This window comes from Oncorhynchus mykiss, chromosome 6, assembly GCF_057628025.1.
Source record: "Oncorhynchus mykiss isolate SJ-2025 chromosome 6, ASM5762802v1, whole genome shotgun sequence".
NCBI classification, from domain to species: Eukaryota; Metazoa; Chordata; class Actinopteri; order Salmoniformes; family Salmonidae; genus Oncorhynchus; species Oncorhynchus mykiss.
In genome coordinates this window covers 44,946,764-44,961,034 of record NC_143027.1, presented here as the reverse complement: position 1 = coordinate 44,961,034, position 14,271 = coordinate 44,946,764, and the positions used below count along the sequence as shown (strand labels likewise).

General features: G+C 41.8%; 1 protein-coding gene across 5 annotated transcripts in view; it reads right to left on the bottom strand.

Moving 5' to 3' along the window:
- Nucleotides 1-14,271, bottom strand: part of LOC110526020 (putative RNA-directed DNA polymerase from transposon BS) — a 22,316-nt gene extending 8,045 nt beyond the window's left edge. The window contains exons 1-8 of one of the 5 annotated variants that reach the window (XR_016496689.1): nt 14,123-14,271; nt 9,508-9,572; nt 9,185-9,318; nt 7,276-7,355; nt 4,222-4,281; nt 2,404-2,473; nt 1,867-1,987; nt 1,659-1,740 (exon numbers count right to left, since the gene is read on the bottom strand). Coding sequence is in view for 2 of the 5 variants with exons in the window: in XM_090237982.1 (XP_090094108.1) it covers nt 3,485-4,129; nt 4,222-4,257 (681 nt within the window). In the remaining 3 variants the exon portion in view is untranslated. Of the gene's footprint in view, nt 1-1,658; nt 1,741-1,866; nt 1,988-2,403; nt 4,130-4,221; nt 7,356-9,184; nt 9,319-9,507; nt 9,573-14,122 lie in introns of those variants that run through there. The other 4 variants (XM_090237982.1, XR_016496688.1, XM_090237983.1 and 1 more) reach the window with 4 other exon arrangements.

Sequence of the window (14,271 nt, the reverse complement as noted above, 5' to 3'; positions counted from 1 at the left end):
GGGTAAACAACACTGTAGTTACTCCAAAATACTAATCCAAGTGAAAAGAAATAAGCCTGTACAGAATAAAAAAATATTCAAAAACATGCATCCTGTTTGCAATAAGCCACTTAAATACAACAAAAACATGTGGCAAAGAAATGTACTTTATGTCCTGAATACAAAGCATTATGTTTGGGACAAATCCAACACAACACGTCACTGAGTACCACTCTTCATATTTTCAAGCACGGTGTGGGCTGCATCATGTTATGGGTATGCTTGTCACCGTCAAGGACTAGGGAGTTTGAGGATAAAAATAAATGGAATAGAGCTAAGCACAGGGAAAATCCTAACGGAAAACCTGGTTCAGTCTGCTTTCCAACAGATACTGGGAAAAAATAAAATCACCTTTGAGTAGGACAACAACCTAAAACACAAGGCCAAATATACACTGGAGTTGCTTACCAAGACGATGTCCCAGAGTGGCCTAGTTACAGTTTGACATAAAATGGGCTTGAATATCTATGGCAAGACTTGAAAATGGCTGTCTAGCGATGATCAACAACCTACATGACAGGAGGTCCTACTCTAGTCTCCTTTTGACCTCATTAAACACCCAATTTACTTAACAAAAGGTACATCTCAATAGGTGGTCCAGGTATGATCTGACACCAGTGGGTAGGCCTTTCCTATTTTGTCCTCTATTGTTCCTCAAGCAAGTGGGAGGCCGATGACATCAACTCCTTGAATGCCTTACTCCTTAAAAGTTTGCAGTTATGTCTAAAAAACAAACACTATTCTGCTCAAAACATATTGTTTTACCTTTAATGCGTACATTATTTAAGATATCGCTTTTCAACAGGAACATTAAAAAAATCTCTGGAGGACGTCTTTAAAGCTATAATCCTTAGTTGCTACATCCATTTTTGGACTTATACATTAATGATATATACCCATTGATTCTTTGAGAATATAACATAAATACCTCATGAGCTTAGTTCAACTATCATACCCCATCAGAAACCAAAATATCAGCTTGTTTTACTCCAATGTTTGTAAACAATGTAAATAAAAACAGTATAGCCTCAAAACATGATTAAAACTCAAATGTTGCACCCTTAGGCAGCTCGGTCTACGAATTTGACAGTGGTTACATTTATCCAGGCCCATCCCTCAGCTTTTTACCAAAACAGAGGCGGGGAGGCACTTTGATATTTTGAAATTAAGGATTCTAGCTTTAACCTACACTGTTCTGTAAAAAAGTATAAATGACTGTTCCTGTATGCAAAAAACCCTCTCACAGACCTTCTCACAAGGCAGGTTCTTGAATTAGCATATTTAATTGCCTGCTGATGGGCCATCAACTGTGGGCTTCCCATTGTGTTCAAACTGGTTAGGTAGGTTTATGCTACCAGAACATTTACACCAGTCCCAATGGGCAATCCACAAGCAGAAGTCTAGACTTTACAGAAAAGTGAACATTCACACAGTTAGAATGTATTTTTTACAAACTGATACATCAACGTGAAATCGAAAAAATGCTACTAATATCAATATTACATATTGGTGACCAGCAATAGTTCATACATTCATTCATTTTGATCAGCAATAAAAACTGAACACTGTGATGCAATTGACTACATTTAGCTACACACTGGTAATAGGTTTTTCCGTACCTGCAGTACGTTGAGTGATCTTCTCATGTCTCCCGATGATAGGGTCACAATAGCTTTTATTCCATCTGGAGTTATATCAATGCTGCGGGGACAAGATCAGACACGCCTCTGATTAAAAGGCAAGAATAAAACCCAGCACAGAGTGTCTTTCTGGGACACTAAAAGCCTGCCCCTCCAGATACCCTCGGGCCTCTCTAGACCCCCTCACCTCTCCTGTTGAATAACATACTCCAGCCTGGGGATCATCTGGTCCTGAGACAGGACGGAACCTGGTGCATCTGGAGTTATAGATCAGGCAGAATGTGTGTTCTCTGCGTACTTCTCAATGACTGTAGGAGTGGAAGAGCGAGGTAGAGGGGGAGGAGATCGATAATGGAGAGGAAGCAAGAGGAGAGAGAGGAAGGGAGAAATGGATGTCAATGTTCTGAAGATCAGCGGACATAACCTCATAAAAATGTAAAATACAAAATATTAACCCGCTGTTAAATCAGTGGGATCTATTACAAGCAATTGCAACACATTCATATTGTAAATCATTAGCAGTAATAACAGGGTAATATGCAGTATCCCCCTTCTAAATGCATTCAACATTTTGTTTGTCGTCTCATGTTTGTCGTCTTATCTCATGTTACAGTAAGCACATCTTTTAATCAGTGAGAATGACTGGAAATGACTGGATAGCTGGCAGGCAGCTCATTTGGCCAGTTGGTGCACAGCAGGTGAGCACATCAAAGCAGATGGTTACCTCGCCGCAATGCATTCTGGGCATCCCGGGTCATAGTATCGGCCTCGTCCAGTATCACCAACTTGAAACCCTTCTTGGAAGACAAAGACCAAAAAAATAAATACACATTTTGTGAATTGAAGTAAGGGCTGCCTGTGTAGGATACGGGGACTTTAAATAATCATGTGTTCAAATAAAATGTAATTGGTAGCATACACATGGTTAAAATCAAATCAAATCAAATCAAATGTTATTTGTCACATACACATGGTTAGCAGATGTTAATGCGAGTGTAGCGAAATGCTTGTGCTTCTAGTTCCGACAATGCAGTAATAACAAGTAATCTAACTAACAATTCCAAAACTACTGTCTTGTACACAGTGTAAGGGGATAAAGAATATGTACATAAGGATATATGAATGAGTGATGGTACAGAGCAGCATAGGCAGTAGATGGTATCGAGTACAGTATATACATATGAGATGAGTATGTAAACAAAGTGGCATAGTTAAAGTGGCTAGTGATACATGTATTACATAAGAATACAGCCGATGATAGAGTACAGTATATACGTATGCATATGAGATGAATAATGTAGGGTAAGTAACATTATATAAGGTAGCATTGTTTAAAGTGGCTAGTGATATATTTACATCATTTCCCATCAATTCCCATTATTAAAGTGGCTGGAGTTGAGTCAGTGTCAGTGTGTTGGCAGCAGCCACTCAATGTTAGTGGTGGCTGTTTAACAGTCTGATGGCCTTGAGATAGAAGCTGTTTTTCAGTCTCTCGGTCCCAGCTTTGATGCACCTGTACTGACCTCGCCTTCTGGATGATAGCGGGGTGAACAGGCAGTGGCTCGGGTGGTTGATGTCCTTGATGATCTTTATGGCCTTCCTGTGACATCGGGTGGTGTAGGTGTCCTGGAGGGCAGGTAGTTTGCCCCAAGTGATGCGTTGTGCAGACCTCACTACCCTCTGGAGAGCCTTACGGTTGAGGGCGGAGCAGTTGCCGTACCAGGCGGTGATACAGCCCGACAGGATGCTCTCGATTGTGCATCTGTAGAAGTTTGTGAGTGCTTTTGGTGACAAGCCAAATTTCTTCAGCCTCCTGAGGTTGAGGCGCTGATGCGCCTGTCTGTGTGAGTGGACCAATTCAGTTTGTCTGTGATGTGTATGCCGAGGAACTTAAAACTTGCTACCCTCTCCACTACTGTTCCATCGATGTGGATAGGGGGGTGTTCCCTATGCTGTTTCCTGAAGTCCACAATCATCTCCTTAGTTTTGTTGACGTTGAGTGTGAGGTTATTTTCCTGACACCACACTCCGAGGGCCCTCACCTCCTCCCTGTAGGCCGTCTCGTCGTTGTTGGTAATCAAGCCTACCACTGTTGTGTCGTCCGCAAACTTGATGATTGAGTTGGAGGCGTGCGTGGCCACGCAGTCGTGGGTGAACAGGGAGTACAGGAGAGGGCTCAGAACGCACCCTTGTGGGGCCCCAGTGTTGAGGATCAGCGGGGAGGAGATGTTGTTGCCTACCCTCACCACCTGGGGGCGGCCCGTCAGGAAGTCCAGTGCCCAGTTGCACAGGGCGGGGTCGAGACCCAGGGTCTCGAGCTTGATGACGAGCTTTGAGGGTACTATGGTGTTGAATGCTGAGCTATAGTCAATGAACAGCATTCTTACATAGGTATTCCTCTTGTCCAGATGGGATTGGGCAGTGTTATGGCGATTGCATCGTCTGTGGACCTATTGGGGAGGTAAGCAAATTGAAGTGGGTCTAAGCACTTCATGATGACAGATGTGAGTGCTACGGGGCGATAGTAATTTAGTGCAGTTACCTTTGCCTTCTTGGGTACAGGAACAATTGTGGCCATCTTTAAGCATGTGGAGACAGCAGACTGGGACAGGGAGAGATGGAATATTTACGTAAACATACCAGCCAGCTGGTCTGAGCATGCTCGGAGGACGCGACTAGGGATGCTTTCTGGGCTGGCAGCCTTGCGAGGTTTAACACGTTTAAATGTCTTATTGATTCCGATTGGTCAGACCAGCGTTGAATATTACTTAACACGGGTACATCCTGTTTGATTTTATGCCTATAGGAAGGAACAAATTGGAGTCGTGGTCAGATTTGCCAAAAGGAGGGCGGGGGAGGGCCTTGTCTGCATCGCAGAAGAAAGAGTAGCAGTGATTCAGAGTTTGCTGATAGAATGTAGGTAGCCTTGTTCTCAAATTTGCTTTGTTAAAGTCCCCCGCTACAATAAATGCAGCCATAGGATATATGGTATCCAGTTTGCATAAAGTCCAGGGAGGTTCATCGAGGGCCGTGGTAATGGCTTGAGGGGGGATATACACAGCTGTGACATTAACAGAGGAGAATTCTCTTGGGAGATAATACGGTCGGCATTTGATTGTGAGGAATTATAGGTCAGGTGAACGAAAGGACTTGAGTTCTTGTATGCTGTTACAATTACACCATGAGTCGCTAATCATGAAACATACATTCCCTTGTCCTTGCTGAAAAGACTGGGAAACTGATTGCGATATGGTAGCTAAAATACCTACTTCTCTAAAAGGATTATTGTTAGGGATTGTAACGATTTACCGATATGGATCGTTTAAGATAGGAGTGTGCCGGGTCCACGGGAGCCCAAACCGATTCAAAAGTTGCATGCGTCATCAGAAAATTAATTCAAACATTATGAACAGCCAGTTCACTAAAATGTTTTACTCATTTAATTGTACCCCCCCTGAAAATACTTCTAATCTTTTGTGACTGAATTTATGCATCATCTCACCCATTAGCCAAAATTTAATTAAGCATGTAAATGTGCATGACAGTCACTGATCTCGAAGTCAGTTAACAGCTGTGCGCACAGAGCATAGCTGCTCGTGCCAACGAGAGGTAGGCTTATCCCTGATCTAATACTTGTACATCTGTGCAGCACCTTCCGCATTCAAATGCTTGTAAAATGGTTTTCGCAATGTCAAATCATAGGCTTTATTAGTTGGGTGACATCCAATGTAATTTGCTCAGTCATTGTTACCAAATGCGGTGTAGAAAATGGTGTTTTACCAGTGAAGTTGTGTAGGCTAGGCTATCGGAGTGGACGCAACTCGCATCTAACTGCTGATTGGGGCTTTTCGATTGGCGTGTTCACCATAAGAAATAGCTTTGGTAGTTTTGCTTTAAACAGTCGTCAGTGCATTGGTCATTTGTACATGAACAGGGTAAAGTTGTAATTTCACAAGAAGGACAGCAATAATTTTGCAAGCTGCACTCGGTTGGAGCGGGAGAAGAGCTCTCCTCCATAAAGTTTAAAAAAGTCAAAACCCTTCACTTTTGAGAAGGGGCCGAAATCCAAAGCTGGTGTACCAAAACGCAATGACGCTGTCGATCTGATTGAGGCGTTAGAGCAGAGTCACCCCCCCACGACCTCGTCCACACCGTCTGACTAGGAAGGACACCTTCTTCCAATCAACATCTACAGTCAACACAGGATTGAGGCATTCTACTAGGGCAGCAAGTAACCTAGCGGTTAGAGCGTTAGGCCAGTAACCGAGCCAACAAGGTGAAAAATCTGTTGATGTGCCCTTGAGCAAGGCACTTAACCCTAATTTGCTCCAGGGGCCCCCTACTACCATGGCTGACCCCATAAAACAACACATTTCACTAAACCTATCCACTGAATGTGACAATAAAACTCCTCAATTCATAGGAGACAACTCTCCATGGGGGAGAAAGATCCCCATTCTTCTTCAATGGCTTCACGTCATCCAGGAAGACACCCAGCTAAGAAAGAACCCGGCCGTCAAATGGCCACAGTTTGAATGTCAAAGGAATTATCCTCGGTGGAGGCTGCCCCAAATGGTTCCCAATCAATGGGAGGCCCTTTACGTTAGCACGACAAAGAGATGTTGCAGAGTGTAGGCCCTGGGTGATACCAAGGGACCGGATTGCTAAAGTGAAAAGCTGCAAAAAAAATGACATATACCTTATATTGTACTTTTTCCAAAGGACACAGAGTTCCAAAGAGTATTTCTGATATCCATCATAACAAATGAATAATTGTGTAATTATGCTATGTCTCTCACTTTGAGTCATGAATTTCAAATATTTTTGAGCATTCAATAGATCTGAAGTTATTAGCATGTCAATTTTGGTATGCAAGGAACAACAAGGAAATGACAAGAACATTGAAATAGGTTTTGTGACTGCACAAAGAAAGTACAGACTGTTATAGCCATAATACGTTATGAAAAGAACCTAACTAAAACACACCTTCTTCTGCAACTGGACTCAAGTGGGAGTGATTGATCTGAAGCTTGGCCAATCAGACTTCATCACAGATATGTGTTATATTAATTGGCTAAGTCAAAGCTCATTTCTAAAGATAAATATTAACATTTTAAATGCAAAAAAAAAAATGTATCCGCTAAAATGGCAAGTGATTCAGTGGGTGATGGGGATTTCAGATTGCCTGTCCCCCACCTAATCTGATAGTTATAGATGCTCAGTCTGCCCTAATGCTCAGCTCAGGGTCATACACACACCATACACTGTAAAGCACTCACTCACACAAACAGAGTGTCACTCAGCTCAGAGAAGTCAGATCAGATAGATCCAGTTTAGAAAGGCCCAGCTCCTGAGCGCCATCAGCATTTAATATGTACTGTAAAATGAATGTGTTAATGCAACAAATGTTAGTGCATCGAATCGTTTTGAATCCTGAACCGAATCGCATTGATTCCTTCCACTAATCAAACTATTTCACTGAATCAATTCAAACTAAAATAATTGTTATTTTATCGTATCAGAACCCATGTATCAAGATGCGTACCAAATTGTGCTTGAAAGGAAAGATTCACATCCACTATTATTATTGTCTTACTTGAATATGGTCCTGGTGCTGGCAAAACTCAGGATGGGTCCTCAAACAACATCAACACCTCGGTCGTCGGACACGTTTAGCTAAAATAAATGCATTAACATGTAAGAACAATAATTTGTTATAATAACAGATACAGTGCATTTGGAAAGTATTCAGACCCCTTGACTTTCTCCACATTTTGTGGCGTTACTGTAAGGACCGACACCAGAGATGAGAAGCAGGTACAGGGTGTTGAACATTTAATGCGGAACAGACAGGTAACAGGACAGTAACAGCGTCAGCACACGGGTATACAAAGACATACAAACATTAATGCAAAAGCAGGGAACAGAGCAGGGAACCAGACAGAAGGTAATGACAGAGGTGATTGAGCCCAGGTGAGTCCAATAATCTCTAATGCGTGTGACGGGGGGGGGGGGGGGGGGGCAGGTGTGTGTAATGATGATAGCAGGAGTGCACAATGCTGGGGAGCCTGGCGCCCTCGAAAGCCAGGGGGGGAAGAGCGGGAGCAGGCTTGACAGTTACAGCATATTCTAAAATTGATTCAATTGTTTATTTCCCTCATCAATCTACACACAAAACCCCATGATGACAAAGTGAAAACAGGTTTTTAGACATTTTTGTAAATAAATTCAAAATAAAAAACAGAAATATCATATTTACATAAGCATTTACTCAATACTTTGTTGAAACACCTTTGGCAGCAATTACAGCCTTGAGTCTTCTTGGGTATGACGCTACAAGCTTGGCACGCCTGTATTTGGGGAGTTTCTCCCATTCTTCTCTGCAGATTCTCTCAAGCTCTGTCAGGTTGGATGGGGAGCGTCGCTGCACAGCTATTTTCGATCAGGTTCAAGTCCGGGTTCTGGCTGGGCTACTCAAGGACATTCAGAGACTTGTCCCGAAGCTACTCCTGATTTGTCTAGGCTGTGTGCTTAGGGTCGTTGTCCTGTTGGGAGATGAACATTCACCCCAGTCTGAGGTCCTGAGTGCTCTGGAGCAGGTTTTCATCAAAGATCTCTCTGTACTTTGCTCCGTTCATCTTCCCTTGATCCTGACTTGTCTCCCAGTCCCTGCCACTGAAAAACATCCTCACAGCATGATGCTGCCACCACGCTTTACTGTAGGGATGGTGGCAGGTTTCTTCCAGACGTGATGCTTGGCATTCAGGCCAAATAGTTAAATCTTGGTTTCATCAGACCAGAGAATCTTGTTTCACATGGTCTGAGAGTCCTTTAGGTGCCTTTGGCAAATTCCAAGCGGGCTGTCATGTGCCTTTTACTGAAGAGTGGCTTCCATCTGGCGAATCTACCACAAAGGCCTGATTGGTGGAGTGCTGCAGAGATGGTTGTCCTTCTGGAAGGTTCTCCCATCTCCACAGAGGAACACCTAAGGCTGTCAGAGCAACTGTCGGGATTTGCTCTGACATGCGCTGTCAACTGTGGGAACTTATATAAACAGGTGTGGAACTTTGCAAACATTGTTCAATCAATTGAATTTACCACCGGTGGACTCCAATCAAGTTATAGAAACATCTCAAGGATGATCAATGGAAAAAGGATGCAGCTGAGCTCAATTTCGAGTCTCATAGCAAAGGGTCTGAATACTTACGTAAATAAGATATTTTTTTTATTTGCAAAAAAATCTAAAAACCCGTTTTCGCTTTGTCATTATGGGGTATTGTGTGTTACGAAATGTGGAAAAAGTTAAGGGATCTGAATACTCTCCGCATTCACTGTAAATTGGAACATAACCTTGATTTCAACCGAGAACAATTCTTTATGCCCCACACTAACATTTAAATGTTAAGAATCAATCTAGCTGACTGGAAAACAGGACAACCCTCAAGTAAAGTGTTATGAGCGTTACATTTATTTCTGATAATTCTACGTGCTGAGTTGGAGCGTACCTCCAAGACCATAGCGTTGAACTCATTGTCCTTGTCGAGCTGCTTGGCAGTACCTAGAATAGTAGACGACTTCCCTGTACCTGGAGGTCCATAGAAGAGATGTGGCAGTCTGTCCTCACTGATAAACTTCTGGACTGAAGAAAGCCAGGGTTATTACATAGAAATTATGCAAAACATGTTATAGTTTATTTGAGCATGAAAACATTATTTGGAATACATTCACTTGAACCATACAATTGAATTGTGGCTGGAATGGATAAGGGTCAGGTTTTCAATAGTAGTTCCGTCCCTGCTGTTTCAAAGATTAACAAAAACATACTTACTGGTGCTTGATATGTTCTTGTGAAAAATCAAGTCATCTAGGGTCTGTGGTCTGTATTTCTCAACCCTAAAAATATGTGCAAAAATGTCAGCCAGCATCCGCGCATAGTGGCTACATTAGAGTCAGGGAAGCGGTGGTGGGAATAGAGAGCTGCATTCCTGCTGAAAATATGATTAATTCCAATGGTTGTCTTTCTGTTTAGTATGCATTATATATTGTAATAAAAGCACATCTTTGTCGTACTGATGCTGGGAGATGATTTAACAAAAGCGCATTTGTGAAAAAAGCACAATCGTTGGAGGACTGTACCTAACCATAAACACCAATGCCTTTCTTAAAATCAATAAACAGAAGTATATATTTTTAAACCTGCATATTTAGCTAAAAGAAATCCAGGTTAGCAGGCAATATTAACCAGGTGAAATTGTGTCACTTTTCTTGCGTTCATTGCACGCAGAGTCAGGGTATATGCAACAGTTTGGGCAGCCTGGCTCATTGCGAACTAATTTGCCAGAATTTTACGTAATTATGACATAACATTGAAGGTTGTGCAATGTAACAAGAATATTTAGACTTAGGGATGCCACCCGTTAGATAAAATACCGAACGGTTCCGTATTTCACTGAAATATAAAACGTTTTGTTTTCGAAATGATAGTTTCCGGATTCGACCATATTAATGACCAAAGGCTCGTATTTCTGTGTATTATGTTATAATTAAGTCTATGATTTGATAGAGCAGTCTGACTGAGCGATGGTAGGCAGCAGCAGGCTCGTAAGCATTCATTCAAACAGCACTTTCGTGTGTTTTGCCAGCAGCGCTGTTTATGACTTCAAGCCTATCAGCCTAATGGCTGGTGTAAACGATGTGAAATGGCTAGCTAGTTAGCGGGGTGCGCGCTAATAGCGTTTCAAACGTCCCTCGCTCTGAGACTTGGAGTAGATATTCCCCTTGCTCTGCAAGGGCCGCGGCTTTTGTGGAGCGATGGGTAACGCTGCTTCGAGGGTGGCTGTTGCCGATGTGTTCCTGGTTCGAGCCCAGGTAGGGGCGAGGAGAGGGACGGAAGCTATACTGTTTCACTGGCAATACTATAGTGCCTATAAGAACATCCAATAGTCAAAGGTAAATACAAATGGTATAGAGAGAAATAGTCCTATAAATACTATATTTACTACAACCTAAAACCTCTTACCTTGGAATATTGAAGTCTCATGTTAAAAGGAACCACCAACTTTCATATGTTCTCATGTTCTGAGCAAGGAACTCAAACGTTAGCTTTTTTACATGGCACTTTTACTTCTCCAATACTTTGTTTTTGCATTATTTAAATCAAATTGAACATGTTTCATTATTTATTTTAGGCTAAATTGATTTTTATTTATGTATTATATTAAGTTCAAATAAGTGTTCATTCAGTATTGTTGTAATTGTCATTATTACAAATTTTTAAAAAATTAATCGGCCGATTAATCGGCAATCTGCTTTTTTGGTCCTCCAATAATCGGTATCGGTGTTGAAAAATCATAATCGGTCGACCTCTAGTAAAAATAAATAAATATAAAATATTTTGGATTGAAAAACACTTTCATTGTAAACATTAACGACTAAAATAAAGTATGCAGAAAAGATAATGGACCTGTATTTTTTATAATATAATCTTTGAGAACTCCACAATCATCAAAAAAAAAGAAGCTAGACAGTCAGGGAAAATGGAAAATTCCAAAAACAATGAATTTAGCTGTTTAGGTGTAATGTTTGAGCAAAAAACAAAATGTGTAGAACTGCAGGAAATTGGCTTTAAAATGCAAAAATGTCTCTACACCACCAAGATGGCGGTCTCTAAAATGTTCTCTAAAAATTAAAAAATGTCTATCTGCAGACTGCGGTTACTACACAAAACAAAAATAACGCAACATGTAAAGTGTTGGTCCCATATTTCATGAGCTGAAATAAAAATCTTATTTCGCTCACATTCTGTGCACAAATGTGTTTTACATACCTGTTTGTGACCATTTTTTCTCTGTCAAGATAATCTATCCACCTGACAGGTGTGGCATATCAAGAAGCTGATTAAGCAGCATTATCATTACATATGTGCACCTTGTGCTTGGGACAATAAAATGCCACTCTAAAAGGTGCAGTTTTGTCACACAATGCCACAGATGTCTCAAGTTTTGAGGGAGCATGAAATTGGCATGCTGACTGCAGGAATGTCCAGCAGAGCTGTTGCCAGAGAATGTAATGTTAATCTCTATATCATAAGCCGACTCCAACGTAATTTTAGAGAATTTGGCAGTGCGTCCAACCGGCCTCATAACTGCAGAAGTCGTGTGGGGGCGAGTGGTTTGCTGATGTCAACGTTGTGAACAGAGTGCCCAATGGTGGCGCACAACAAGCTTTCTATGCCATTAACCTTGTTCTGAACACCTCCAAAACAAAGGTCATGCAGTTTGGTAAGAAGAATGCCCCTCTCCCCACAGATGTGATTACTACTTCTGAGGGTTTAGAGCTTGAGGTCGTCACCTCATGCAAGTATTTGGGAGTATGGCTAGACGGTACACTGTCCTTCTCTCAGCACATATCAAAGCTGCGGGGTAAGGTTAAATCTAGACTTGGTTTCCTCTATCATAATCGCTCCTCTTTCATCCCCTGCTGCCAAACTAACCCTGATTCGGATGACCATTTTACCCATGCTAGATTATGGAGACATAATTTATAGATCAGCAGGTAAGGGTTCTCTCGAGCGGCTAGATGTTCTTTACCATTCGGCCATCAGATTTGCCACCAATGCTCCTTATAGGACACATCACTGCATTCTATACTCCTCTGTAAACTGGTCATCTCTGTATACCCGTCGCAAGACCCACTGGTTGATGCTTCTTTATGAAACCCTATTAGGCCTCACTCCCCCCTATCTGAGATACCTACTGCAGCCCTCATCCTCCACATACAAGACCCATTCTGCCAGTCCCATTCTCTTGAAGGTCCCCAAAGCACACACATCCCGGGGTCGCTCCTCTTTTCAGTTTGCTGCAGCTAGCGACTGGAACCAGCTGCAACAAACACTCAAACTGGACAGTTTTAACTCTATCTCCTCATTCAAAGACTCACTCATACTGACAGTTGTGGCTGCTTCGCGTGATGTTTAGTTATCTATTATCCTGCCCTTTGTGGTGTTGTCTGTGCCCAATAATGTGTGGCATTACCATGCGGCGGTACAGATGGAAGTAAAAGTGATCTATTGGGAAGGACCATACAGAGGCCAAAATGATCATGACGAGTGTGTAAATGGAAATGTGTCTCTTGTAAGAATGACACTGGGACAATTCATCATTACTACACTTGGGTACTGCAAACCAGCCAACATAATGGCGTGCAAAATCAATACACACAACTGTTCTGTGCATAATTTAGCATGCGATCATGCTGGGCAAGCTAGTGATTTGAAATCAGTACTCTATATGAAAACAACCAGTTCAATGTATTGATGTTGCTAGAGATGAATGTGACAGAAGAATATAAATAAATTAATTGTTGTAATGCGCCATTGTACGCGCCAGTCTGTTGGTAGCTCTGCCAGCCTATGAAACCCGTAAAACGACCAAAGAATAACGTTCATCTGTTCTAATATTAGCTTTGGTCGAACAGGGCTCAGCTGATCTTCGCCAACTGACCTTGCGAAGCACGTGTGCATCACGTACGGGAAAATCGGGTTTAGACATCCGGCAAAAACAACATACTGCAAAACGCGTGTGCATCTGTAGGTATATGGAAACTGCGCCCTTTGCCACGCCCACCTAAAGCCCGTTTTGATTCAGAAAAACATTATATGAAACATTGACAGGAATTAAATATTAATAACACATCTATTTTACCTTAGTTTGCAAATTGTTCCGCTTCTAAATGTTATGTAAAATGTAGCTCAAGTCAAGAGTTTGCTCTTCTATATTTCGCCCCAACTCTACTATCTTTCCAACTACCTCTACCCTATTGGCTGATAAAGCCCAATAATACCGATAGCCTAATACATTTTGGCTACGTGAGAATCTCTTTTGAGCATTTTGATCTTGACTAGGGGTTGAAAAATTGCTGGGACTGGGACTGCGTCACATACATTTAACGTAACATTGCGGGACCGCGGTCGGGCTAGGGACCAGTTCTTGCTAGAGCTGGTATGTGTCGGACAATAAGTCAGCGGGAGCGGTACGAAAAGTAACGTCATATTCATTGACATCTTACATGCATGGTAAGATGTTCATGACAATAACGTTTACAAGTCAGCGAAAATACACATCACACACAAGTGAAACATTGATTGAAGTTCGGCGAGCTACAGTAGCTAAAGGTTTCCTCTAGATAACACAACCACAGTCATTACACAGCCACAAAATAAACATTGGCTACAACAATTAGCTATGTAGTCTTCATTTATGAATAGAGATAGACATAAGATTAGCAGTGTGGTTAAGTCTAAAATCTTGTAGAAATGGGCGGGGTTTAGGCAGAATTATGAGTTTGTGGCTGTGTTAACTAGTGACAACCCTAGCTAAATCCTGCTAAACGTAACGTAACTACCTTGCTGGCAACACGTAAACTAGCTAGCTGATTCAACTTACCACGGCAAATTTCTTGACTGCAACGGTATCTTGCTAGTCGTTGCCATTTGAATCGTTGATTTAGTTAGCAAGAAAAGAGTGCTTCACTAATCGGCAAAATTTTCTTGGCGCGCTCCACTTCAACAAAATGTGTTTTACGTCACTAAACT